Source organism: Acipenser ruthenus, chromosome 15, assembly GCF_902713425.1.
Source record: "Acipenser ruthenus chromosome 15, fAciRut3.2 maternal haplotype, whole genome shotgun sequence".
Taxonomy (NCBI): domain Eukaryota; kingdom Metazoa; phylum Chordata; class Actinopteri; order Acipenseriformes; family Acipenseridae; genus Acipenser; species Acipenser ruthenus.
In genome coordinates, this window is record NC_081203.1 from 25879061 (window position 1) to 25906510 (window position 27450).

Below are 27450 nucleotides of genomic sequence, written 5' to 3' on the forward strand. Positions count from 1 at the left end.
TTTTTCCATCTTTAATATAGAGCATGGACTTTAAGCAAGCTACTAGTAACAAGGGTCTCTTCAGTGCAATGAATTCAAATTACACGTTTGCGCTTATCTGGTGTCTAGTGTATTGGGTTTCCCTGGGGTTGGTATTAAACAAAGGTTTTGTATTCATTTGAAGTGATTGTAATGAGAATATTTAACACAGGTCAAATGCAGATAACAGAACTCCAGAGGACGGGGAGAATATTTTACCTTCAGACACTGGTCCTATTTTAATGTGGATGATTGTGTTTCTCTTTTTTTTTTTTTCTTTTTTAAATCAACTAATTCTAAGTGTTTTATTTTTTTAACTCAAAGGAGTAAATAATTGAGTCTTGTTTATTTGACCAGTATAAATTATGACTATCAATACAGGGTATCATTGATAGATACCACATAGCATATATTTGTGAAAAAAGGTATGAAATTATACATGTTTGGAACGTCCAACATTTGTATTAATCCTGACATTGTCTACATAATTCAATAAGGTGGATTGCGGTATTGCAGTTGCTCAATAATCATCAGCCAATAATCTTCCATTGGCCTGCTGCTATGTCAGTGCATTTTCTGTGATTTAAATAAATCTCCATTTTTTTTCATTGTCCATCTTTGTAAACAAGCTACATTAAATTGGTGTCTTATATTTGTAATAAAAGCTGAATTTGCAGCTACTGGATAGAAAATTGACCCATTTTCAACTAAACTCTTTCTTATACAGCAGATGAGCATTTGATTGGCTGCTGCTAGCCATTGGCTTAAAATGTGCTGTGCAAGTCTGAACAACAGCAAGCAGCTCAGACTCCACAGACTGCAATTGCTGTACTAGTCGATTGATTCGCTTAAATCCACTGACAACGTCCAGATAAACAAAAAGCAACCATGTGAAAAAATGCCAATTTATTCAATGGCATCAAAATCTGTACTGAACTTCTACCATCATCATCATCATAATATTAATAATAATAATATTAATAATAATAATAATAATAATAATAATAATAATAATAATAATAATAATAATAATAATAATAATAATATAGTATTAGGCCAAAACACTTGCTAGAAAGGAAACATGTTTTAAAATATATATATATTGTTTGATTGTTTAAAAGTAATAGTCTAGATATAGATTTTTATATTTACATAACCATTTGTGGCTTAATTGTTTTTTAAGTGTACCAATCATGTAACTGACATTCTGTGCTTGTCAAAACAAATGAAAAACCAATTATAGCTTTTACTTTTTGCTATAAAATAATATCAGTGTGTAGGACCAAGAAGGAGTATAATTCAAGTTACTGATATGGAAACAGTTTCATATTTCAATACAAATTATTAAGAAGTGGACGAGAGTTGACATTTTTTCTCTATTTCAGACAGATTCATAATTTATCTGATCAGGTGGATATGGAAACACAGCAGGTTAATTGGGTGCAAGCTATAGTTGAAACATTTGGGACCATATTTATAAATATAATCATTCTGGTTAAAGTAGTTTACTGCAGTACAATTTGGCAACTTATCAAAAGATAAGCATAAAAAAAAAACATGATTATTTTGTGTGACCAAGTAGCGTTGGCAAGGAGACTCGGAGACCAGAAGGCTGCAATTTAAGTGCTCAGGTGCATACACACCCCTGCACCGGCAGGGCTTTTACCCTGCCATGCTGCCACAATTTGACACAGTAGCAACCTTTGAAAAAATAAAAGCAGCCTGCAAAAACAGTACAGAATACTTATTTGTTACATCATGAGTGCTCAAAAGCAAAAGTAATGAAGACCTTAAATGTAGGTCATACAGCATCTCCAGTTCTTGATTTAAACTTTAGCTTTCTCTCTATTATCCCCTATCTTTTCTGAGTGGTTTGAGCCATTCTTTTTTTTTTTTTTTTTTTTAATTTATTATTATTTTTTTTTAATTTAGTGGTCGCCAATTATTTTTATTGTTTTCTCCCCAATTTAGTAATGTCCAATTATTTTTAGGCTCAACCCACCGCTACCACCCCTGCGCTGACTCGGGAGGGGCGAAGACGAACACACGCTGTCCTCCAAAGCCGCCCGCTTCTTTACACACTGCAGACTTACCATGCAGCCACCCAGAGCTACAGCGTCGGAGGACAACGCAGCCTTGGGCAGCTTACAGGCAAGCCTGCAGGTGCCTGGCCAGACCACAGGGGTCGCTGGTACGCTGTGAGCCGAGGACACCCTGGGAGCTCCCGTCCTCGGTCGGCAAAGGAATAGCCTGGACTCGAACCGGTGACGTCCAGATTATAGGGCGCATCCTGCATTCCACACGAAGCGCCTTTACTGGATGCGCCACTTGGGGTCCCCTTGATCCTTACTTATTCTAAGTGGATCTTGCTGGGGAGAGGTATGGCTGGAATAGTTTCAAGCTTACCATTAGTAACTGCCTGCCAATGGGCTTCTTTAGTTAGCAGTGTGCCATGGAGTTGGCTGTAAAGGATTTGTAATGAATCCAGCGCTTGCTACAACCCAGAGGGTAGCAGCCAGTCACCAGGAAGAGGAGCCACTCTCTGCCAAGTGTGATTGAAAATTCCCCATTTGAAGCATTTAACATTTACCTTTTGTTCAAAAAGAAATTATATTGTATTTGTGAGAATATTTTTAAGAGAATCTCCTGGTCAAAGTGGATGATTGGTTTATTTCTGTACAGCAGGATTGCATATTTAAAGAGCATGATAGCTATTACCATTCCCCTGGAAAGTGATCATTTAAACGTCCGGCATTGCAGCAACAGTGGTATTTAGTTTACATAAGTAGATTTTTAAGTGAAACTTGAAGCAGAGGAAGTGGTTCTGTTATTGAAACAGAGGACTTGCGCTGAGCTAAGGAGTTACTTTCACAGTTTTATGAAGTACCCCTGCTGAGGAGGAAATGTAGGGGAACTGGCTGAGTTTGTGCTATATCAACTCCCTGCAGCTAATAGGCTTTACACTGTTTCCTTATTATTGTATTTACCAGTCCAGTTTCACGCTTTTCAAGTGGATCCTGTGGCCACGCAAAAAAGAAAAAAAAAAGCATGAAGAGAGTGCAGTGCGAAGTACATCACTATTGAAAAATGTACTTCTGTCAGCAAGGGAGCTCACGAGCCGTAATGAGTGTGACTATTGCTTTTAATATGGTACTCGCACAGAGTCAGATAAGCTGAATAGATATGATTTTTCTTTTTAAGTAAGTTACTTTTAACTGTCCTTTTTACCACATAAGGTACCAATCACTCACATATTGGTTGAGTCATGCCCTCCAGTGTTTTAAGAGTTGTATATTTGTATGTAGTGCAATCATACTGACTTTCATTTTTGTACATGATTTTATTTTTTTGGGCTAACGCACAAAGTGGACTCTCAATATTTTTGGTTAACTCACTTTATGCTATTTGGGGATACGACATCAAATGAGATTAGATGGAAGTAGAGCGATATGTTTCTGTGCGCTTGAGAATTTTTCAGAGACTATAATTGTGTTTTATATAAACTTTTTATAATGCATAGTTTTACTTTTGGTGAAGGTAGAATAAATATTACTATAGTGAGTAAATGATTTTAATACATTTTGGTCAGAAGCTGTTTCAAACAATACTGCATTCTTAAGCATAAAAAAGGCGGATTTACATGGTTATATTTTATAAAATGGATAGAAATGCAACTTTTAAAGATAACATTTGCAAAGTTATTGATTTAACAGCCATAGGCAAGCAGGGAAAAAAGTAGAAAAGTTTATGTCTGTATGAATGAATTGACCTGCAAAATGTTTCTGAGACTTATTTTCCACGCTATCTCAACACCTTGGGCCAACAAAATGGCCTTTAAGCCTGAATGAGCACAGTTTTTTTTTTTCCATTTGGTAGCTCCAATATTTCATCTTTTCAAAGTGTTTTGCAGCACTTGGAGGGGAATTAGTATTGACAATGGTAGACTGTATCTCCTGAAGGAGAATACCTTGCTTTTGTTAACTGCTAATATAACATTTATCTGGAAGAAACTTGGAAGCGGCCCTGACACGCCACTTGAAGCACACAGGTCTTTCTCTCTCTGAAAATGTTATTGTGAGTGGAGGTTCTGCAATTTGCGGAAAATTATCCCTAGTTTTCATTCTGATACTTTAAAGCAGAGATGCTGGAGCAATATGTGCTGTTGGTACACAATTAGGCTTTGCTCAAATGTAATCTGCAGATAAGTGTAGTGTTCATGTAAACAGCAGAGTGGGTCAAACAGCAATACCTTTACAGGGGAAAGTGCTGGAGATGCTCTTGTCAATAATTTTGTAAGTGAATTTCAAAATAAAGTGTGTGTAACCTATCATTATTCCCCACTTACCAAGTTGAGCATAAGTGGATGAAAATTGATCCTGTGAATTGAAAGGGGGGTTAAGTCTTATGGACTTATCGACTGTAGTAGAAATGACTGTTTTAACTTGCTCATTTCTTTCCCATTAGCAGATAAGACTGCAGCAATGTATTATTTCAGGGGTATATTGTAGTGTAAGCAAGTAAATACATTCTGTGGCCAGTAATAGCAAATACACAGTTAATGGCTCTGTGGATCAAATTCACTTAAGCAGGCTCTTATTTGACAAATTGTGCAGTCATCAACACACTTCTAGTGTGAATACAGAACTTCCTGTAATTGCTAGGTGATTGGCTTCCAAGTAACAAGACTTTCATCTTATATTTCTAAAGATAATGATGTTTGTGTTTGTTAGTTTACTTTGTGTTCCACCAAAATAAATTAATATGGATTGTAATAACTTATACCATTTTAAAAGTAAACACAGAAGTATGTGCTTCTGTTTGCAATGTCTCGTTACCCAACCACGAGGTAAGGTTGGAAATGAAGCTAAATAATTCCCCTGGTCCCGTTTTGTTTGATTGTATATCACAATTGACTTGACACAGTAGACCAGTTCTACCAAGATTTTAATGCAAAAGTGCAATTTACCCTTATTGTTTGATGTCAGAAAATCAGTATAAAGCCAGTAGGAAATTATGATATTTAGTTGCTTGTTTCTTGTTCTGTATCATTGAGAGTGTCGTCATCCCCCCAAATCCTGTACCTTAACTGGCCCAATAACGTATAATTTTATAATATATATATATATATATATATATATATATATATATATATATATATATATATATATATATATATATATAAATCCTAACATCCTAATGGTCAAGTAGTTTAACAAAGGTGTCATTTAGGTCCAGACAATAAACTGTTAATACCATATTGCATAGTCACTATAAAGAACAGTTTCCCACAAGCAATGTCACATTTTTTTGCAGCATTAAAAATATAGATACTGTAAAAACCTTGGTATAAGTCGCAGTGGTGTATAAGTGCCCTCCCCGTTTTTGAGACAACAATTTCAGCAAAATGCCTACAGGTAACACCGGTGTATAAGTCGCTCCCCCCTTTTTAGGACCCCCTAAAAATACCTAAAAATAGACTTATACCAAGGTTTTTACAGTAGATACAGTACCAACACAAATTATGGAAACAACAAATGATTAACAGAATGACTGGGGTTGGAGATTTTATTGCCCATTTTTTTCTCTCACTCACAAAGTATATGTGTATCCCTGAATTTATTATTGTTATTTGTTTATTTACCAGACGCCTTTATCCAAGGTGACTTACAGAGACTAGGATGTGTGAACTATGCATCAGCTGCAGAGTCACTTACAATTACGTCTCACCCGAAAGACAGAGCACAAAGAGGTTAAGTGACTTGCTCAGGGTCACACAATGAGTCAGTGGCTGAGGTGGGATTTGAACCAGGGACCTTCTGGTTACAAGCCCCTTTCTTTAACCACTGGACCACACAGCCTCGCTATAATCTTCTGCTCTTTAAAAATATTTTGCATATTTTTAAAGAGATGATGCTAAGATATTTAGTAAGTACAGTAATGGGTCCAAGTGAGGAAAAATGGTCAATTAAATCCTCACACCTAGTGTAAATCATTTGTTGTTTCCTTAATGGTAATGTATTTAGTTGATGGTTCTTCTGTGGTCCACCTCAAATCGGTTGGACAACTGTATGTAGCTTTCAATATTATGGTAGATAAGATGCCAAGGTGAGTATATTTTGAGCAAAAACTGGTTCTATTTCATTACCCTTATGCAGGATGAAGACTATGGTGAAGCAGAAAGAAAATGTGGCCCACTGGTGATTGCTGTGGTCCCTCATCTTCCAAGAGGTGCAGAGGTAGAGCTACACGTCATTGCGACCTGTGATGATCCCAGACAGAGGAAATCCTCTCACATGACCAAAGAACTAACACTTGGCAACATAGAGTATGAAGTACTAGAATCCAGTTCAGCAGCTTCTGCCACCATCTCCTTATCACTGAGTTTGCCACCATCTCCAGATACACTTTTGAACACAGAGGACATCGTTAAAGATCTTTCCAGCTCCTTTAACGAAGCGTTGCATAAGCTAGATGAGAACCTATCTCCCCTGTGCTTCAGAGCTTTCTATAAACAAAGCAGCACTGCTGCTAGATTACTTCTATCAGGTAAGTCTATTCTAACAGAAAATCCTGCAGTGTTTACAAGAAACTCACTGCTTTACCTACCTATATCTTAAAACTTGATTATTTCGATTTTTGTATTCACACATCATGGGTCATAAATCAGTCGTGGAATACATTTTTCAACTTTTATTTGAGAGCATTTGCAGGGAGAATGATTCTTATAAGCATCATAATGTATTCAGATCATGCTCCCTTCTGCAGCAATGCTGGTGCTCTGATGTAAATTAATGCTGTAATGTGGCAACAGAAAACAACCAGCAGTGTTGCAGGAGGGAGCATTAACAGTTGATTTAAACTGGTAGGACATTATTTAGGTTATTGGGATATTTGTAGCTAAGGATGTTTGTTATCGACCCAGATGTTGCTTTATTTTTCGCCTTTTTGTTTTCTCAAACTTGATTTTCACTTTGAATCTGTTGAAATCCATTTATACTGCTAAATACGGTACCTTGAATAGAAGTACTATGAGGGGAAGGCACTACCTACTATTGTACCTGTAACACAGGAATATACCGTACAAGGTTGTGGTTGGAGTCACAGATATATTTTTAAACATAATCCTGATATTTTTTTGTATTTTGTATTCAGATATTATGAATAAATTTCTCAACGTATAATTTTTTTTTCTATGGCCACAATACGGCACTCATTTCAGTCAGAGCACCCATTGTTGCAGGAGGGAGCATGATCTGGATGCACTACAGTACGTGTAAACACTGTAGGGTGTTCTTTAACACTTCAAATCATGAGTGTCTGACCCAAAGAGATTAAATATTATAGCACTCGATCACACAGATTTGACTGTATGAATCAAACCCAAATCAATTTGTAGTTCGAATCAAGGTTAAACCGCTACATTTACCAATGTTTATGTAGCTCATCTGAAGCAGTTTTGTGACATTTGTTCTGTTGATCTATTTAATTGCAACGCAAGTTTAAATATAGAAATATTTTCTTTTCCTTTTCAAGCCACGATCTTGTCCAAATCTGAAATATATCATGATACTTTTTATGCAAAAAAAACCTTGGCAAACTAACTTTTAGTTAGAGGCACTACATGGCAATTTAGTGGTCACGCAATTCCCAGTTTATAAAACCAGATGCTGTTCCAGGGGGTGGAAATCTACTCTCTGATTTAAAGTAAAAGCCCCACCTATAATGTTACGGTTTTAGAATGTCGTACATTTACACTTTTCTGGGTGTGTTAATGCATATATTTACCACTAGAACATTTCAGCATTTCATAACCCCAAAAACAATAAAATACAGAAATGTTAATAATGTATAGGGTTTTGTAACCAATGCAAAACGGAATGCTCAAAAAATGACTCATGACAGCAAAGATTATATATTTATGTATACCATATTTTATGTTTATTGTACATATAGAAATATTTAAATCTACATTTCAGTACATCTTTACTTTTCAGCTTATGTTGTGAAAATGATTTTGCTCCAGTATGTCAATACATAATAAATACAGAATAGGAGGAATTATAGAAATATCTGTTAGCACCATAAAATGGAACCTTATTATACTTTGCAGTTTTTTCTACTCAACACTTAAGCTGGTATTGAACTGGAATTTGTTACTTTTTTCATCAAAATACTGCATTGGCCTCAATTGATGCCACTAGCTTTGTTTATGGGTCAGAGCTTTTACCCAGAGGATAATTCCTAAGAAAAGTCAACGGTGGATAATGAGAAGTAACACGCTGGCATTATCAGAAACGTCAGAAGGAATAAACCATACCCTTTAGAAAACAAACCATGTTGAAAATAGGAAACCTATTTCTAGATATCTAAACTTTATTGTCTCATGGGTTTAGGCTGATAGGTAGACATTTAGCTCTGACAGGCTGTTCATTATCTAATGCCCTTTATGCGCCATACAACTTAAGAATGTTAACAGAATTAAATCCAAGAGTGAACATTTTAAAATGAAGTTAAAATGTGTTATTTCCAGCTTACATATTTTGAAGACATCTACAAATATAAAGAATTGCCTTTTTAAACGGTGTGCTACACATTCCTATACAGTATGAGTATACAGAATGACTATGGTTTTCTTGGGCAAAGTGAGAATGAGTAGGGACCCCGGAGGGCAGCAGCTGGAAACAGTAACAGACTCTGAGGGCAAAAGGCAATTGAAAAGCTACAGGGACAGAAACACTGTTGACAATTATTATGCAGTTGTTTATCGGCTAATTTGAAACAGTGAGATTCACTCTAACACAAAAAAACTACTGTGCTTTAGGCTTTCACTCTCTTTAAAAGCCCCAAAGCCCCAAAGCCCCAGCAGACACCACAGATTTCACACAAAAATCCCTTTTTTTGTTGGACCATTTGTATTCCCAATAGAGCATCTTTGTGCAGTAAAAAAACACACATCTAAAAACAGAATGCACCAGACTGTGAAAATAACTGAAGTACCGATAATGTACTCCGTGCATATTCTTTTAGAAAAAGTCAGTGATACCAGTATGTATTTTTGTCAACAGTCTTCTGAGACCATGGGTTGTACAATGTGGTACCCATTTAGCCTCTCTCTGGAGTGAAGTTCAGGAATGCCTCAATTGTGTCTTTTTCCACTTTGGACAATATCAAACTGGCTACCCTAGGTCTAATTACAAAAAAAACAAAAAAAAACAGCCATGAATGGCATTTTAAAATATTTGCATTCTCAAATGCAGCAGTGGTCTTTCCATACTGTATTATTTGTTTTTATCTTGCATCGAGTTATGTTTTATAGAGTTACAACTATTTATTGCCTTAAGTACAACCTCCTCATATCCTATAATCATAACCAAGTCATATCCGATCCAGATATGTAATTGAAAACACAGTCCTTTAAAAGGTGAAACAAGTTAATACTGCAGATATAACAGGCCATGGTAAAACAATAATCACATCTAAAAAAAAGAATAAGGTTTTATTTTGTATTATTATTGTCAAAAGACTTTATTTAAAAGAAAAAATAAATCATATCTGTTTATATATTGAATCCCTCATGAGATGTAGGAATTCACTGTAAGGAGCATTTAGGCAAGATATGATAAAGCAGGACTTTTGCAAATGCCAAATGTGTACCAAGGCAACCCCTAGAAACACATTAATTTACACTGTAATAAACGCCCTTTCAGTGGTGCCAACAGCCACGTTTAACAATATTTAACGAGTCACCTTCCCCAGTTGCCGCTGTTAAGCTATGACCCTGGAGGGCACAACATAACCAACAAACATCCAGCAACAGCATACAAGAATGACCTTGCCCCATGCTTGCATAATATCTTTATAAGACAACGGGTAGTCAAGAATCAATTTAGTCATTTAGAATGCACATGAAAATGTGTGCAAGTGCCATATAGTTCCATAATATAAAATGAATTCTTAGATACACCATGTAACTGGTCTTCTTTTCAGCATGTTTAAGACCAGTGTTGTTTGCAGACAGCTTTAATTACAATGTACGACGAAACCAGATTTGGATGGATCAATTTAAATGATGCTTTAACAAGCAGCTAATTGTGTATTAACAATGCACCGTCTACTTCAATCACCTTCTAACATATCCATGCTTTTGCATCAATCTTGGCAGAGCACATGGTTTTTTTTTTGTTTTTTTTTTTAAATCTACCCTATAGTGACCATATGCTTTGACTGCTAGGAGATAAATGGCCTGCTGCAATCTGCCAGGGATTTGAGGACATCAATAATTTGTGAATAGTCACGTCAATCCTGGTCGAAGGGTTAAGTGCTTTGCTGACCACAGGGCACATCTTTTGGGATAGGGGGTCTAAGTCCATAGTTGGGAACCTAATCCCATGTTTGACAGCTCGTTGGTTGCACTGTGTGAATGTATACCTTAAGCAAAATGGTCTGATGACACTATGTAACACAATTTTTGTTCCTGGGTAGTAAGTGTTATTTCCTAATTGCTTATGCCTCAAAAGTACAGAAAATGGCTATTATTCCCCACAAACTTTGCTTTTGTGACCAGGACAGTGATATTTTGAAATGTACCTATTTCCAATGAGAAAACGGGCGAATTTGTGTCTTTTCGTTCACATAAAGTCAGAAAAAAACAACATATGAATCCAAATTAACATGTATTTATACTAAAGTAATACAAAAGTGACTACAAAAGATTTAGAAGTGAGTAGTTTTTCGAGATTTACGATTATACTGTAAATCACTTTCACGAATCAGCCCCCAAATGTAGTCTCCCATCATGTTCTCGTTATACTGTCCTTCATTGACAGCTCATCCAGGAGCCTCAAAGCCGTGCTGCTCCATAATGGTAACAAGTACCCGTCTCTTCCCCTGGCTCACTCGGTGCACCTCAAAGAGGATTACAACAGCATCAAGACCTTGCTGGATGCCTTGAAGTATGATGAGTACGGCTGGGAGGTCATAGGAGACTTCAAAATGGTGGCATTCCTGATGGGTCTCCAAGGCGGTTTTACCAAGTTTCCCTGCTATCTTTGCCTTTGGGACAGCAGGGACACCAAGGTGCACTACCACAGGCGGGACTGGCCACAGCGGACCGAGTTCTCTGTGGGGAGGAACAACGTCAAGTGAGAGCCACTGGTGGACCCCCGGAAGGTGCTGATGCCACCACTGCACATCAAATTGGGCCTTATGAAACAATTTGTCAGCGCTCTAGATAAGGAGTCGGCAGCCTTCAAGTACCTTCAAGACTTCTTCCCTAAGCTGTCTGAGGCAAAGGTCAAAGCCGGTGTCTTCGTCGGACCACAGATAAAGAAGATCCTGGAGTGCAATGAATTCCCGAAGAAGCTCACTAGTAAGGAGAAAGCGGCTTGGAACAGCTTTGTCGCAGTGGTTCGGGGCTTCCTGGGCAATCACAAGGCTGAAAACTATGTGGAGCTGGTTGAGACTCTGGTGAAGAACTACGGCACAATGGGCTGTAGGATGTCCCTCAAAGTCCATATCCTTGATGCTCATCTTGATAAATTCAAGGAGAACATGGGAGCGTACTCGGAGGAGCAAGGCGAGCGCTTCCACCAGGATATACTGGACTTTGAACGCCGCTACCAAGGACAGTATAACGAGAACATGATGGGAGACTACATTTGGGGGCTGATTCATGAAAGTGATTTACAGTATAATCGTAAATCTTGAAAAACTACTCGCTTCTAAATCTTTTGTAGTCATTTTTGTATTACTTTAGTATAAATACATGTTAATTTGGATTCATATGTTGTTTTTTTCTGACTTTATGTGAACGAAAAGACACAATTCGCCCGTTTTCTCATTGGAAATAGGTCAATTTCAAAATATCACTGTCCTGGTCACAAAAGCAAAGTTTGTGGGGAATAATAGCCATTTTCTATACTTTTGAGGCATAAGCAATTAGGAAATAACACTTGCTACCCAGGAACCAAAAAAAAAAAAAAAAATTGTTACACGGTGTGATTCAAGAATTTCTAATTAGCTTGACAAAATCTATTACACATGTCAAACTATGTAAAATAAAACAAAAATAAAAACAAATATAAACTTTACTCCTTTGGTATTCTACTATTTTGTGTTTTGTGTGTGTAAGTCCTTATTTTTTGCTGGATATTTTGAAGTAACGGACATTGATCAGGGACCAGCCAAGAATCTTGTAACAGGCATTGAGAAATTAGAGTTAATTGATTCTTTTATGGGTCTTTATCATCTAAGTGGTTTTAAAAAGGGTTTGTGGAGGTAAAAAGAACTGGATCTGTATTATCATGAAATGATATATCGTATAATGTGTTTTTCTTTTTCTTTAGGTTTTGTGCAGTCTGTGAAACAATCGTTGGATGATAGGAGCTCTGCAGTGTCTTTGGTGCCAGTAGAGGATTTGCCATTCTCGAGAACTCTGCACATTACTTGCTGGTTAAGCAAATAGCGTGGAAGAGGACAGCTTAACGCGATTATGTTTTGCTGATCACTTTGATGCACATGTTTGTTGCTTGATCATTTTAGAATCTTACTACAATACTTGGTAACAGTCTAGCTTATTGGGCACAACTGGGACCTGGGAACAGTTTTCCAACCCAGTGCAACGTGATATTTGTCTAACATGTCGGGGGTGGTCTCAAATTTGCCTTTCAAGAAATACAGCAGTTAGACTGATAATACTTTATTATTAGTAATCACCGTTATTGATAACAAAATACGTATGAAAATAATGCATGTCCTTGAAGTCATTTGTAAAGCAATTTAGTGTTTCATGATTAAAACAATTTTATATACAGTGTATCAAGTTTTCTTTTTTAATATTAAATACATGGATTGTATATTAACCAATGCTTATGTGTTTTTGTTTTGTTTGTCCTTGTAGTTTTTGAAACGCCCTCAGGGTGCCACTTATTTCCACCTATGCTGACAGGGATTCTAGCTCTCAATTTTTAATGAAGAAATGTGCGCTTTATACACAGATTTTTTTCAACACCCTGTTTAATACATTTAAAAAAAAAGAAAAAAAAACAGTCTGCAATGTTAAAAACGTCCAAATAAATACATCTTTGTTGAAATAGGATCCCACTATGAAAAAGATCGGTCTGGGACATATTTCTGAAGAATCCAAATGCCTGGTTAAACTTTTTGTAGTAAATTAATTATTTACACTTTGTTTTCATTTTTGTGATCCTTGTCTTCATGCTTCCTTTGCTGAAAGGTATTATTATTGTGTACTGGCCAATCAGCCCCAAGTAGCTGAAAAGATTAAACCGCTGTATATTCACTATTGATTCAAATTCTGTCAAGTAAATAAGAATAGCCTGTTAAGAACACATCTTCTGTCTAGACTTCTTAATTTAAAGCACAACCCCACAATTTACTATTTGTCTTGTTTTTTTGTTTTTTTTAAGATCATTTATTTAAAAAGTCAATTGAAATACACCATTACTTCTATTGCAGTAAATATTGTACCTGAAATTATAGTACCCTGGTAGCTTATTGATCCAGACCACTATTAGTAATGTGTTTTTTGTTTGCAGTGGTTAAAAGCAGGTCCAATAGAAATTCACAATAATGAGTTTTCTTGGAGATGCAATAAGAAGGTTTATAGACTCTAAACGAGTGTTTTAAAAAAACATTGAATATTTTAAAAATGAAATCATACAACTAACTTGTTCAACAGACATAACTGCAGGCATCTCCAACACCTTGGTGTGCATGTTTAAAGGTGTCACTAGCGAGAACGTTCTTCCTTGGCACATCAGAAATATAAATTTCTAGTTTTGTTTTTTTTTTCTTCCAGATATTTACTAAAAAAAGGTGACTTATTCAAGGAATGGAAATATTGGTAATGCTTTATATTGCGTGGCATAAATTAATATTAAATAGAAAAGCAATTGCATATTAAATTAATATTTAATATATACAATTGATATTAAATGTATGTTCCGTTATTCCTTGTTACTTTCCATTAACATTTAAGTCAGATTAACTGTATTTTCAATTAAAAACATGTAAACAATGGGAAATTTTGACATATTTTCAAGGGTAACAAAATGTAATATAAATGGACGTGGTATGCGATTACATTTTCATTCAACATTTGGTTAACATTTCGCAATAAACCAGCTATTGCATATTTATTAAATATTAATTTTAACATTAATTTAATATGCAATTGCATATCTATTTAATATTAATTTATGCCACATAATATAAAGTGTTACCGAAATATTTATTTTTGATGGCACCTTTTTTGGCATGTTTATGCTGAGAATCTTTAGGTGTGCGATTTTGACCATCCACCTAAAATCCTATGGTTTTCTCTTATTTTTAAAATTTCTCATCATAAATAAATACATATTCATCCAACCTAGTCTTACCTTTTGATATGTATTTGCATTGTACTTTGGGCACTATAAAGTACTTTGAGAACACAAAGGACAGAATGGTCAATGGGAAATAACTAGAAATTGTAGAATCTTAAAAGTATGGTGAAAACTGTCCATGCCCAAACCAAAGAGGTCTTCAAAGAGCCTGTCCATTTGATCAGTGGGAAGATAGTTAGCAAAGGAATGTTTGGACTGATAATTCACAGCAGCAGATCCAATCACTGGGCTAATATCCATTTTGTTTTATGTGCAGAAAGCTGTAATTCAAAGTCATTGAGCTAAACAAAGTTGAAGCTATGGAGACAGTGATTTGTTACCATATACATATTTTACCAGTTTCATATCTAGCATTACAGATAATATGACCACACCAGAACTCATACTTGTATTATATGCTTCACACAGAATGCTATGTGGGCTTAAAATGAAATTATTATTGTGTTTAATTATTATTTTTATATTTGCTATTCAGAATGAAAGCAGCATTTCAAAAGCAGATATTATTTTACCTACATTTGTAGCTAGATTTTGTTATTATATTATTAAAGCACATACCCCAGGAAGAATACATGTAAGAACTCATGACATTGAACAGATTATAACAATGATGTATTACTTATTAATAGGTGTAACATAAATACAAACCACAGTGCCAGTATAGTTAAGGTTTCCTTTACGTCCTTTCTGTGTACTTTAGGCAAAACATCTTTAGGGTGGACTTGCTCGTTGGTCAATGTGCTATGCATCACACTTTGGGCTATACTGAAAGTACAACAGCTACAATGTTATATCTGTTTTTACTGGAAATGTAGTATTTGAATGTTTGAAGTTTATTACAAATGCATTAATTTGAGGATGCTGCCATCAAGTGGACAAAATGTATAAGATCATTTGCAAAGGTAATGGTTGTGTTAATGCTATTTTAGAGAAACGTTCGAGCAATGTATGCATTGAATTATATTATATATGCATTGACTATATTATGAGTTTGTGAACATTATTCTGTATACATGGACCAGTTGTACTTTTTTTTTTTTTTAATTCAGTTTCAGTACAATTCAGTGATGCATGTCTAACAAAAAGAATTTTATAAATGCCAGTCTTTCACATATGTCTATGCACTGTATCTCATGCAGAATGTGCAAGTTCAAGTGGATCCCACAGCGCCTGACCTGGATGTGCATGCAATAAAAAAAGTTAGAGAATACCATCATTACTTTTACAACATTCCCCCTACTTGCTGTAAAAAAAAAAAAAAAAAAAAAAAAAAAAAAGCATACTGTAATGTTTATATCCAGATACCCTGGGTCGTTTATTAACTGTGGAATTGCTAAGTAATTCCACTGCGCAAAACAAAAGTCCCTTAACATCACATGTGTTTAAACGGAAGATAAATGCCTTCCCAACAGAGACCCGGATAGAGAGTATTCGTGCAGAGCTGGCTGGGTGAATTGCAGTGTTTTCCGGCCTTGTCAGCATAGGATGAATTATGTGATATGAAAGTAGTGACCTCTGTTGGTATCAGAGGGGATTGCAAGTAAAAAGTAAGTTGAATAGTGTAGTGTAAGATTTTTTTTTTTTTTTGGTTCAACCCCAACTATATATATATATATATATATATATATATATATATATATATATATATATATATATATAGATATAGATATAGATATAGATATAGATATAGATATAGATATAAACAACACAAATAAAACAACAGTTTATTTTGATCCAGTCCAGGTTTTACTATGAGTTCTAGTGTTATAGACCTTTATGGCAGTGTTGTAAATCCAATGAGGCTCATGGTAAAACATGGATAGGTGTTTTCGAATGGAATGTAAATAAATGAGAGTTGTAACTGGTGCTGTTTCATGATTGCACCTTGTCAATTAAATCCATTAGAAATAATAACATGTACATTGGTTACAACAAAGTTCTGAAGATGCGTCAAAATTAGAATTAAAAGTACATTTTTAATCATTGTAGCTAGGAACCAAAATAATAGAAGCAATGTTTCCGCCGGTTTCTAAATGTAACGTTATTGCTGTCAAGCTTGTTGTTTGGGAAGTGCATGCTGATGAGAAACAGTGTACAGAATTATAATAATTTTAATAAATACATCTATAGGTTTGAAGTTGGGCTGATAAAGGTACGTTTTAATTCGGTATTTCTTTACATTTTTTTTTTTTTTTTTTTGGAAATTTGCAAGGCATCTATTTCACATCACACTGTATGTGATACACGTTAGCATTAATTTACTATCAATTTGAAACCAATGCCAATGTTCTCGAGCTTAAAAGTCGATATAGTACAGAGATTCAAGGATACGATAATAAGTTTCTCTTAAAATGTCGTTTGTAAAATAGAAATTTGAGGTCGTTCCTTTGTGCTTTGTGAGTAGGATGCGGTTTGATTCCCATGATCCCCTAGCTGAAACCGCAAAGCAGGGTGTTTCTTTTCCCTTTTTATTAAAATACTTTCTTGTGCATATCGGTTTATATTCGGAACAGTAAACGTTCTGAGAGCGAGGGGATTGATGAATTGGTTATTTTTTTAAAATTATTATTTATTATTTTGTGAAGACACAAACACATTCCTGTTACAGGAAATGCGCTCTCCCAACTGACTCTAGGGACAAGTCAAGCAGTGAGCAGTCTTCATATTTTGTTTTTGGTGTTACAGGATTCTGGCGTGAGATGTCCAGATATTCGGACGTCAGGGTAAACCATGAGTAGCAATGAAAGGTACGTTTTATTATACATACTTTCTGAGGAGGATATATAGTCTGAGGGGTGGCTATAAAGCAGTTTTGTTATACTTATCTAGTCTGTATGGGCGTATATTAAGTGGTTACTGAGCCCTTCATGTGAGTGGTTATATTGGCAGTAAATGAAAAATAGTACATTATTTGTACATTTGTCATCTGAGAAAATTGGATGTACTGTATTGTATAATGTAATACTGGATATACTGTATATGATGAGCTTTTTAAAACAACAAATCCTATTTAATGACAATTTAACATTTCAGTAGATAGATCTATAGCTTAAACTGGCAAGTCCAAGACTTTTTGAGGATATGCGTTTATGCATTAGGATAGACTCCTCACCACTCACTTCATCTTAGACCCATGTAGTGTAGGTTGTGTTGGAAGTAGGCAATTTTGTGGAGATGAAAGCAGCTAATGATCCATGTAATACAAGAAGGGAATTGACTAGATGGCTGGTTTCTACTTTATAAAATATTTAATGGTTTCAGATTATTTTATTCTTTTGGGAAGTTTGTTCCAAAAGTTGAAGTTTGATATAAATGCTATGGTATTTCCGGAAATATTGGTTGCACATTTTATTTAGTTTTACAGCAGATTTGAAAGCTTCTCTGACACATATTGCACAGAGATAACATTTTTCAACTTGGCTAATTTCAGACTTGGTTTGTTTTTTCTTGACCTGCTATTGGATGATACAATAGTTCACTGTAAAATATTTTTCCATATATGACCTAAAAGTATGTCATACTGTGTGGTCTACATATCAACTTACTGAAAAACATTTTTCAATATAGGCTAAAAGTTTCACAACGTTTAAACTAGAAAGTTTTGGTAAGACCAAATAAGTTCTTAAAATCTGAAATCAGTGATAATTTGGGTGATTAGTAGAGCATAATATGATGTCGAGAAACTTTGTGTAGTTGTGTTCACTTTGCATGGAATGACTTAGTTCATTCAATTTCCACTGTAGGGCCATGCAGTGCTGGAACTGAACCTGAAAACTGATGTCAAACTTCTAGTACATTTTGAGCACAATGCATAGCACAGTGGAGTATGCTATTAACATGTCAGCAGTGCACAGATCTGTTAAGTAATGTTGTTGCCTTGTTTTTTCTGTTTTTTTTTCTTCTTTTAAATAACAAGCATCAATAAGTCCTTCATGAGGCTTGCACTGGCATGGGTCTTGCTCTTGTAGATAAGACTTGCAGATTTGTTTAGTATTTACCTATTTATTACTTTACCCTGTACAGGTTATATTATTATATGTGTTCAAATAAGTAATACACAAGTATACGTTATTTGTTTATAATACAATGCTGTTAGGTTTATTTTCTGTGTACTGGGTATTCTTTAAACAGTTCCAGCTGTATACAGTAGCTATTTGGAAAGCAACCAGAAAGTCAACAAAATATATATATGAATCCTGGTTATTTGTCGGCCTAAAATTGAATGTAAGTTCAATTATATAGGCTTACTATATATTTTTTTCCCAAGCAGGCCAAAACATTTATGATGGGTGTCTTATGACCCATTATTTTAATGCTCATTTGTCAATAAGGTAACACTTGATTCTGTAAACCATCACAAGCAATTTTTTTTGGACGTTAACAGTGTTCCATCTACAATCAACTGCTCAGCAATATAACATTTCTATGGAGTACCCAAGTACACTGTCCTTTACTGTATTACTTGATTTAATTATTTACAATGTTTCAGTTTTAACAATTATTTTACTGACTTTACTTTTTTTCAGCATTGATGGGGATTATTCATAATGAAAAAAGAAACGCAAACTTCAGGATCATGAGGGAAATCAAGAACTAGACTGTTTAACCACAGTTAAAAGGCAATATCCACATGGGACAGAAAATGTTTGAATAATTTACTCTCGGCAAGACGAGAAGGCACTCATCACCTTTTAGAAGGGCTTGAACAAATTAAGACTTGACAAGTTTCATTAGGGGAATGGAGTATATGATCTCATTGCCTTTCGCAGAAGTGCGTAGAGTTTTACTCAAATTGTACTCATAGCCTGACACCTTTTAAAAGCACTAACTAAAACAGCTGTTTTCAAAATGAGCAGTGGCTTAGAGACTTACCACACAAATGCACAGAAGTGTACTTCCACCTCAAGTGAACCATTTACAGACTTTGCATTTGGCAACTGCATTAAATCAGAAGGGGAGCACCGGGACACAGAAAACGTTATAAGGAGTAAAATGATGCATCAGTGCACTGTTTGCTTTAAGTCGTTTAAATTTGCATCAAAACTTGAACGCCATTATCTCATCCACACAGGACAAAAACCTTTCACATGTTTTGTTTGTGGTCGAGCGTTTAGACAGCCTATACATTTAAAAAAGCATCAAGAGACTCATACAAAAGATAAAGATAATATTCAGCATGTGGAATTCATGAATGGGAATGAATCAGTCGATCCCCTCCATTGCCAAACTAATAGTGAGGATTATGAGTCCAATGTTACACATGGCAACCCTTTGCAGTTATTTCCTAATGTCCAGGAACTAGACCAAAGGCAGTCAAAACAGCTTGAAGTTAATAGTAATGTAATCCCTAATGATCTACATGGAGTTGATTGGAGTAGCTCCAATGGTATTGACACTTCTGATTGGTCAGAATTGGAGAGACAGGTTACACTGAAACAAATACTTCAAGAGCATCAGTTTAACTTTTCTAGCGAAGGGAAAACAATCAATCATAACAGGAGAGTTCATCAGTGCACAGTTTGCCAAAAATGCTTCAATTCTCCTTATAAACTTCAAAGACATTTCCTTATTCATACAGGACAGAAACCTTTTCAGTGTTCCGATTGTGGAAAGAGTTTCAGACAGTTGGTGCATTTAAAACTCCATACACGTACCCACGAAGAACCAAGCACTTCAATGCATTCCTTTGAAAATGTGGAATTTGGAAATCGGAACATCTCTAACAACTGCCAGCAACATCCCAATGATAGTAAATCCAGTGAGTTTGAGGATAATTCTGGGATTTCTCTACAGTCTTACAAACTTCAAGACCTGGAGTTCAATAATTCCGAGATACCTGAAATCAGTGACAGTGCTTTTTCAGATTCTTATCACCTAGAAGGATGTGCATTCAGTAGCAGTAAAAGTTTAGAATACAAGGTGACTGAGAAATGTCTTGAAACAGAAAATAAATCTGCACACAGGTCTCCCAAAGGCAGACAGAATATGAAGCATCAGTGCATAGTGTGTTTGAAATGCTTTAATTCCCCTTCCAAACTGAATAGGCATTCTCTTATTCATACTGATCAGAGACCTTTTAATTGTCAGGAATGTGGGAAGACCTTTAGGCAGCTTGCACATTTAAAAGTTCATCAACAGACTCACAGAAACAATAGTACCATTGGACTTTCTTTTCATCAGGGCGCAGTTTTGGATTCAGATCAAATTGATAACCAGGAGCAAAGTCATGGTGAACATCAGCCCTCGGTCTGTGAGGTAAATCCAGCCATCTCTTTGCAGCCTTATAACATTCAAGAGCACAGACCTAAGTGCATATATCCTTCTTCTGAAATGGAATGTTCAATGCACCAACGAACCCCTAACAGTTCCTCCACCAGTGTAGACAGTTTAACAGAGTCTGCACTTGCATATGAGTTTAAAACCGAAAGGGACCACATAGGTGATGATTGTGTTCATGCAAGGTTAAATTCGGCAAGCAACAATGAGAGGCATAAGTGCACTGTGTGCTTTAAGTCTTTTAAATTTGCTTCAGAACTTGAACGTCATTCTCTAACCCACACAGGACTGAAACCTTTCAAAGGTCCTGACAGTGATATTACATTCAGGCAGGCAGCTCTTTTGAAGAATCATCAAGTGAAGCACGCAGAACTGGGTGATTTCAAATACACTTTTCAGAAAGAAGAACTTGAGAATGTAGGTGATTCTATTGATTCAGCAGAGGAAAAACAAGATTTAAAAAGCCCAGCTAAACCTGATATCGAATGCCAAGACAAACAAGCAGAATTGCTTCCTGAAAGACCTTCACAGTCTTATAGTCTTGAAGAGCATGAATTGGAGAAGATAGATGAACTTGAACTTAACATTATCATAAAACCAGAAGACCCAGGTGATTGTTGGCAAGCTAATGATACTGATGATGTTATGGAAGCCACAACATCTGAACAATGCTTAACATCAAAACCTATTCAACAAAAACTTTTGTTCAACCCATCTTCTGAAAAGCATAAAATCAGCAGTAAAGTTCATCGGTGCATTGTGTGCTTGAAATGCTTTACCTCTCCTTACAAGCTTCAAAGACATTTTCTAATTCATACAGGACAGAGACCTTTTAATTGTTTTGTTTGTGGCAAGACGTTCAAGCAGCTGGACCATTTAAAACTCCATCAACGGACCCATGCAAGACAGGAACCTTTACATCCATTTCAGTTAGAGGAGTTGAAGAGTGGCAGTGACTCTCTAGCTCATCAACAAAACAGTACAGAAAATAACTATCTGGAGTCTGTTGTTAGATCTGACCTCTCTTTTCAAGTGTGTGATGAGGATAAACCTGGACAGTCTTCTGTCAGCACTGTTTCTGAGTTAGACAAAAAGAGACATGTGAATGGTTTCCGCACAGATGAAGCACTGGAATGCTCAGAAGCTCTGAGTTCTTTTTCAGGAGAACAGATGTCTCAAGAAGATCTGCTTGGCACTGAGACAGTTAAAAAGCATAGACTGCACCCATGCTCCATGTGTTTGAAATGTTTTGATTGTCCTTCCAAACTCCAGAGACATTATCTTACTCATACTGGGCAGAAACCATTTCGCTGCTTTGCTTGCGGTAAGGAATTTAGGCAGGCAATCCACTTAAAAGTGCATCAGCGTACACATAGCAAATGGAGAACTTTTAAAAGTTCCTTTCAGCAGCAGAAGTTTTTGAATGCAAGCAGCGTAAACGGCAGAGAACTGAACCACAGTAACCACAAATCTTCTCAAGGAGGACTCTGCCCTGATACAGTTTCAAAATCTGGAGCTCTTCAAGACCATAATTTAAAGCAATTGGGAAAATTAACTGAACTGGACAACTTTTTTGAAATGGAAGACAATGCTCAAAGTAACAGAAGAGTCTATCAGTGCTCTAAATGTTTAAAATGCTTTAGTGCCCCATCGCAACTGGAGAGACATTACTTGATCCATACTGGGCAGAGACCTTTTGAATGCCACATATGTCAGAGGGCATTTAGGCAGTCGTCACATTTAAAAGCCCATTACAGCACTCACAAAGCATTGGATTTAACCCAAGACCAAAACCACACCGAGAACAAAATGTCTGTGGATGAGGGTGTGTCTGACATTGTGTCTGAGGCTTATATCCCTCGAGACCTAAAATTAAACCAATTAGAGCAGCTCACTGAAGCCATCATCTCCTTAGAGTCTGACAGAGTTAAAACAAATGGGCATGTCTCAAGTGAAAGTGCAACCATTATATCTACAGACAAAAAGAACAGCTCCGCAGAACAAGAATCCTCCCAACACTGTTCTATTGAAGATGGAAAAACTGTTAAGAGACGTATCCATCGGTGCTGTGTGTGTCTGAAAAGCTTCAATTGCCCTTCTAAACTTCAGCGGCATTATCTTTCGCATACTGGGCAAAAACCATTTGAATGCTATGATTGTGGTAGGAAATTTAGACAGCTAACACATCTAAAAAGACATCAGCTAAGCCACACCAGTAGAAGAACTTTCAAAGGTTCTTTACAGCAAAGGCGGCTTTGGAATGCAAGCAGAGTTAACAGCCAAGCAAATAATAACAATGACCATGATCCTCAAGGAGATATTATATCCCTGCCTGGTATCCTTCAAGACCACAATCTAAAGCAATCTGAAATTACTGTCTCCTTAGAGTCCGATGAACCAAAGACAGAAGAATTTGCTCTTGGTTGTACCAGCAAGACTAGCTTTGGGCCTCTTGCCCACACTTCTGATAATCAAGAGCATATTCAGAGTAGTAAAAGGGTTTATCAGTGCTCTAAATGTTTAAAGTGCTTTGATGCCCCATCTCAACTAGAACGACACTATCTGACTCACACTGGGCAAAGACCTTTTCAATGTTATATTTGTTCTAAGGCGTTTAGGCAGTTATCGCATTTAAAAACACATCAGCGCACCCACAGTGATGTAAAGCTGGAGCAGAGCTTGTCTCGGTATGAGGGAGCTGACACTGCTTCCCAATTATGTATCCTTGAAGAGCAAAACCCGAACCAAACAGAGCAAGTATCAGAAAGCAGTGTTCCTTTTGAGTTACGCGATCGTTGTTCCAGTACCAGTGAAATCTCAGAATATGGCAGAGATCGCGAATGTCTTCCAGCAGAGCAAGCACTTTACGCGCATCAGTCCAACTCTCATGCAGGAGAAAACAAACCCAGCAAACGAAAAGTACATCAATGTTCTCTGTGTCCCAAGAGCTTCAATTCCCCTTCTAAACTGAAAAGGCATTTTCTTATTCATACTGGCCTGAAACCCTTCAAATGTTATTTATGTGCCAAGTCATTTAGGCAGCTTTGTCATTTACAGAATCATCAGCACACCCATAATGAATGGAAATTCTGTTCTATTCAGCAAATTGATTTTGAGAATAAGCATTCCAACAACGAGAAGCATCAGTCAGAAATGAAACCATCCTCTGGACAGATGAATTGTGATGCCCTTGTGTTTTCAACCACCTCCCTTCAAGAAGAAGAACCAAAAGCATCAGAGCAGCCTGAACCAGTTTCAGAGACAGTTGAACTTGATACAAATCCGTCATCACGTTGGAAAGACACTTTTGATGAGAAAGGTTTATTATTGAATCAGATTGTCGAAGATCATCTAGCTACAACGACTAAAAGCATAGAAAATGTCCAAAAGAACAAAAGGATTCACCAGTGCTCTGAGTGTGAGAAAAGTTTTGCTTCCCCTTCCAAGCTTCAAAGACATTACTTAATCCATGCTGGGGCAAAGCCTTTTGAGTGCCCTGTGTGCAACAAGACATTTAGACAGGCTGCACATTTAAAAGTCCATCAGAGAGTTCATGCAAAATGGTTTGATGGAGCAAATTCCTGTGAACAAACTGAGCTTGAGACTGTGGATTCTGCTAACAGTGAGGATCGGACACATAATGTGCACCACTCATCTCTATATGAGGACAGTCCCAAAGTCACTTCACAGTATTCTGTGAACAAGGTGCATGCATCAGGGAAATCAGAAAAATCGCCACAAATTTTTGTTTCCCATCCTGAAAACCCAAACGAAATCTGGTGCGACTCCACTCCGAGTGAACTATTTCAATGTTCAGCATGCGCCAATTTTTTTGTAACAGAAAAGATGCTACAAGAACACTCGTGCACATCTAATAATCAAGTAAAAGAAAAAAATGCTAACAGAAACCTTTATCAGTGTGCTATATGTTTCAAAAGTTTTGATTCCCCTTCAAAACTTAAAAGACATTATCTCATTCATACTGGACAGAGGCCCTTTCAGTGTTCTGTATGTAACAAGACGTTTACACAGTCATGTCATTTAAAAACTCATCAACTCACTCATTTCAAATAATGAAATGAAACTGGGGTGAGTTTTTTTTTTTTTTTTTTTTTTTACATACATACATACATACATACATAGAACAGAGATTGAAATGGTGTACTGTTGTTACAGAGCTTGTTTAAGAAACAAGGTCATACTGACTCCTGAAGTGGTCATGATTGGGGGTGATTTTTGTGTAAGCCTATATTGTATAAGGGATGAAAATAAGAATCCTATTGCATGGCAGTTTCACCCATTCCGGGATTTAATATGAGCTTGATTAGCCACAGTTTATAGGTAACAAGATCAGGTGTGTCCCATAGTAAAACCAAGAATGGATAAAACCACTATGCAGTGGGGGACTTATTTCCATCCCTGATGCATTGTCTAATGTTTTGTGTTTTCCAAAGATTAGATTTGATGTGCTTGAATTTAGAAATGCATTTATTTCAATCAAGAGTCTATAGCACAGAATGCACATCAATAGATTTAACTTTAACAAAACCTGCCATCATTCCACATTTTACATTCCATATTCTAATTAATACAATTTGTGACATTTCTATTATTTCTATATTTTTATTTGGCAGGAAGAGTAACTGAATATATTTCTGAACCGCTAAAATATGTGTGGCCCTTGACAACTCTGTTCAGTGCGATCCTCCATGGGTTCTATTCAATGCTGTCTTCTGTGGACTCTTCAGAATTTCTTGTTTTCTTGTGAATCTATAGGCATTTAATCATGACATGCTCAGCACTGTCTTTTTTTTATTCAGATTTTAAATCATGTGTTTGTTTTAAATGTCTGTACAACAGTGATCTGTCTGTTAATCCTGTACCCATGCAAAGATCTTTAGCTTTCCAGTTGTGCTCGAAAAAAAAGTGACCCTCGACAGGCTGAAAACCAATATATTCTGAAACGCTTCCTTCTGGCTAGTGCATCTTCAGTCACATTAATTTGTGTGTTTGTGGTGGGGATTTTTTGCATCTAAAATTAGAATCACATTTTGCTGTGGTTCAAATTCACTTAAAAAAAATAAATGGCACATTAAAACATTAATAACATTATAAATGCATTACAATACATTTTGAATCTACTTCACTCTCCCATTCCCTACCAATGAGAAAAACGAGACACCAACTGTATGTGCCATTTTTCAAAGAAGGTACAGTATATATCATTTTAATGAAACGGACACAGACCTGAACTTTCAAATGGCCTATCTATAATTTTGAACTAATAATGAAAATAAAAAAGTCTACTTGATTTTATTTGGATACCATATTCATCAGCTTTTAAGATCCCACAAAATATAATTTTGGTCACCTTGCTTTTACGTAGAGTTATCACCATGCTCCTCACTAGTTCACTGCATTGTTTTAATGCTTGTTGTAATTTGTATTTGCTGTGTTAAATACATGTTAAATTATTATTATTATTATTATTATTATTATTATTATTATTATTATTATTATTATTGTATTTTTTATTGCCGATTGTATTTAATGCTTGTATTATAACTATTAGCCACTGTTGCATCTCAGTTTTTCATCTCAATGTGTTTTCTTTTGTGTGAAATATTTTCATAAATTATACACTTAATTATTGTTTCAGTGATGACTAAAGTGAGAATAAAACTAAATAAGGACCCTTTTGTTTGAAGGGGCTCATAGAACCAGGAAAACAATAAACATTTTTATCTGCTATTGTTAGTTTGTGCAGCCTGGCAAATACAAACATATTTTTCTGTGTCATGCATGAAGTGAGATTACACCTGGAATAATGTTAATGGTTTTCTTATATTAGAGTAATGCAGTGTATAGAAAAGCTTACTTTTTTCTACTTTTTTAAAAGGCTGTTTTAACTTTGACAATGTGGTACTCAGAAAATAATGACTATTTTCATAATTCACATTCCATCATTGGATATTTGCCGTACTGCTGACAAACCTAACAGGTTAAACTGGAGTGAAGAAGCATTCCTCAGGAAAGAGACCCAGCTCCTATATATCTAAACCTTTATTTTAATGAAAACAGCCTTTAATTTAGTGGCATCAACACGGTCAACTCAACAAACTGGATGCAAGTGAAAAAGCGAAATAATATCTTAAGTTTTACTACAACTGAATTGAGCAATTTTGTTATATCTGTGATGTTTTCCAAATTATTATTTTTAAGTTAATCTGAATATTTATAAACTTCTTTTTTTTTTAATGAATAAAAAAAGTTTCTTGCAGCTTTTTAGTCTTTTTGTGTGTGTGTTTGAGCATGTAAACCACAGTTGACCTTGTCCCTCATCAACAATGATAGTTGGGAGGTAACATTTACATAGACTGTGTATGTTTTTTTTCCCCAATGTGAAAAAGATGGATCCAATGAAAGAACCACTGGAGCATCCATAGTTTTTCAACACTGCATAAATCAGCTGGGGAAGAATGTAGATGCTGTTTTTGAAATGCAGGGCTATTGTGAGAGCACCACGACCTTTCCATATACTTGTAAAATTCTACTTTAATTTCACATCTGATATATGACCTGCTGTGTGGAGATTATGTTAAACATGACTGAAATTGAAGGATAGATTAATCTTTTTAATCATGCAAAATATATTTTTGTTCTTAAATACAATGAAATCGGAAGCATTACCACACTATACTCAGTAAAACATTAATAACATTAGAAATGCATTACAATACATACTGAATCT

The 27450-nt window shown here is 35.9% G+C and overlaps 2 protein-coding genes across 6 annotated transcripts in view; both read left to right on the plus strand.

Moving 5' to 3' along the window:
- Nucleotides 1-12884, plus strand: part of LOC117421836 (diphthine--ammonia ligase-like) — a 56866-nt gene extending 43982 nt beyond the window's left edge. For 3 of the 4 annotated variants that reach the window (XM_058987616.1, XM_058987617.1, XM_058987618.1), the window contains 2 exons: nt 6174-6564; nt 12363-12884. In XM_058987616.1, coding sequence (XP_058843599.1) covers nt 6174-6564; nt 12363-12481 — 510 coding nt within the window. In that variant the 3' untranslated portion in view covers nt 12482-12884. Of the gene's footprint in view, nt 1-2009; nt 2398-6173; nt 6565-12362 lie in introns of those variants that run through there. The other variant, XR_009307397.1, reaches the window with a different exon arrangement.
- Nucleotides 12885-15862: 2978 nt separating this feature from the next.
- Nucleotides 15863-26979, plus strand: LOC117421815 (zinc finger protein 91-like). Of its 2 annotated transcripts, none has more exons than XM_058987624.1 (4): nt 15863-15970; nt 17109-17170; nt 18950-24788; nt 25334-26979. In XM_058987624.1, the coding sequence occupies exon 3, from the start codon at nt 19272-19274 to the stop codon at nt 24771-24773; it is 5502 nt and encodes a 1833-aa protein (XP_058843607.1). In that variant the 5' UTR covers nt 15863-15970; nt 17109-17170; nt 18950-19271; the 3' UTR covers nt 24774-24788; nt 25334-26979. The 2 variants fall into 2 exon arrangements, with proteins under 2 accessions (XP_058843607.1, XP_058843605.1); XM_058987622.1 differs by lacking the exon at nt 15863-15970 and adding an exon at nt 16248-16575.
- Nucleotides 26980-27450: the final 471 nt, after the last annotated feature.

Excerpts from the sequence above, each read along its gene's own strand:
- LOC117421815 (XM_058987624.1), top strand. The coding sequence starts at position 19,272 with ATGAGCAGTGGCTTAGAGACTTACCACACAAATGCACAGAAGTGTACT.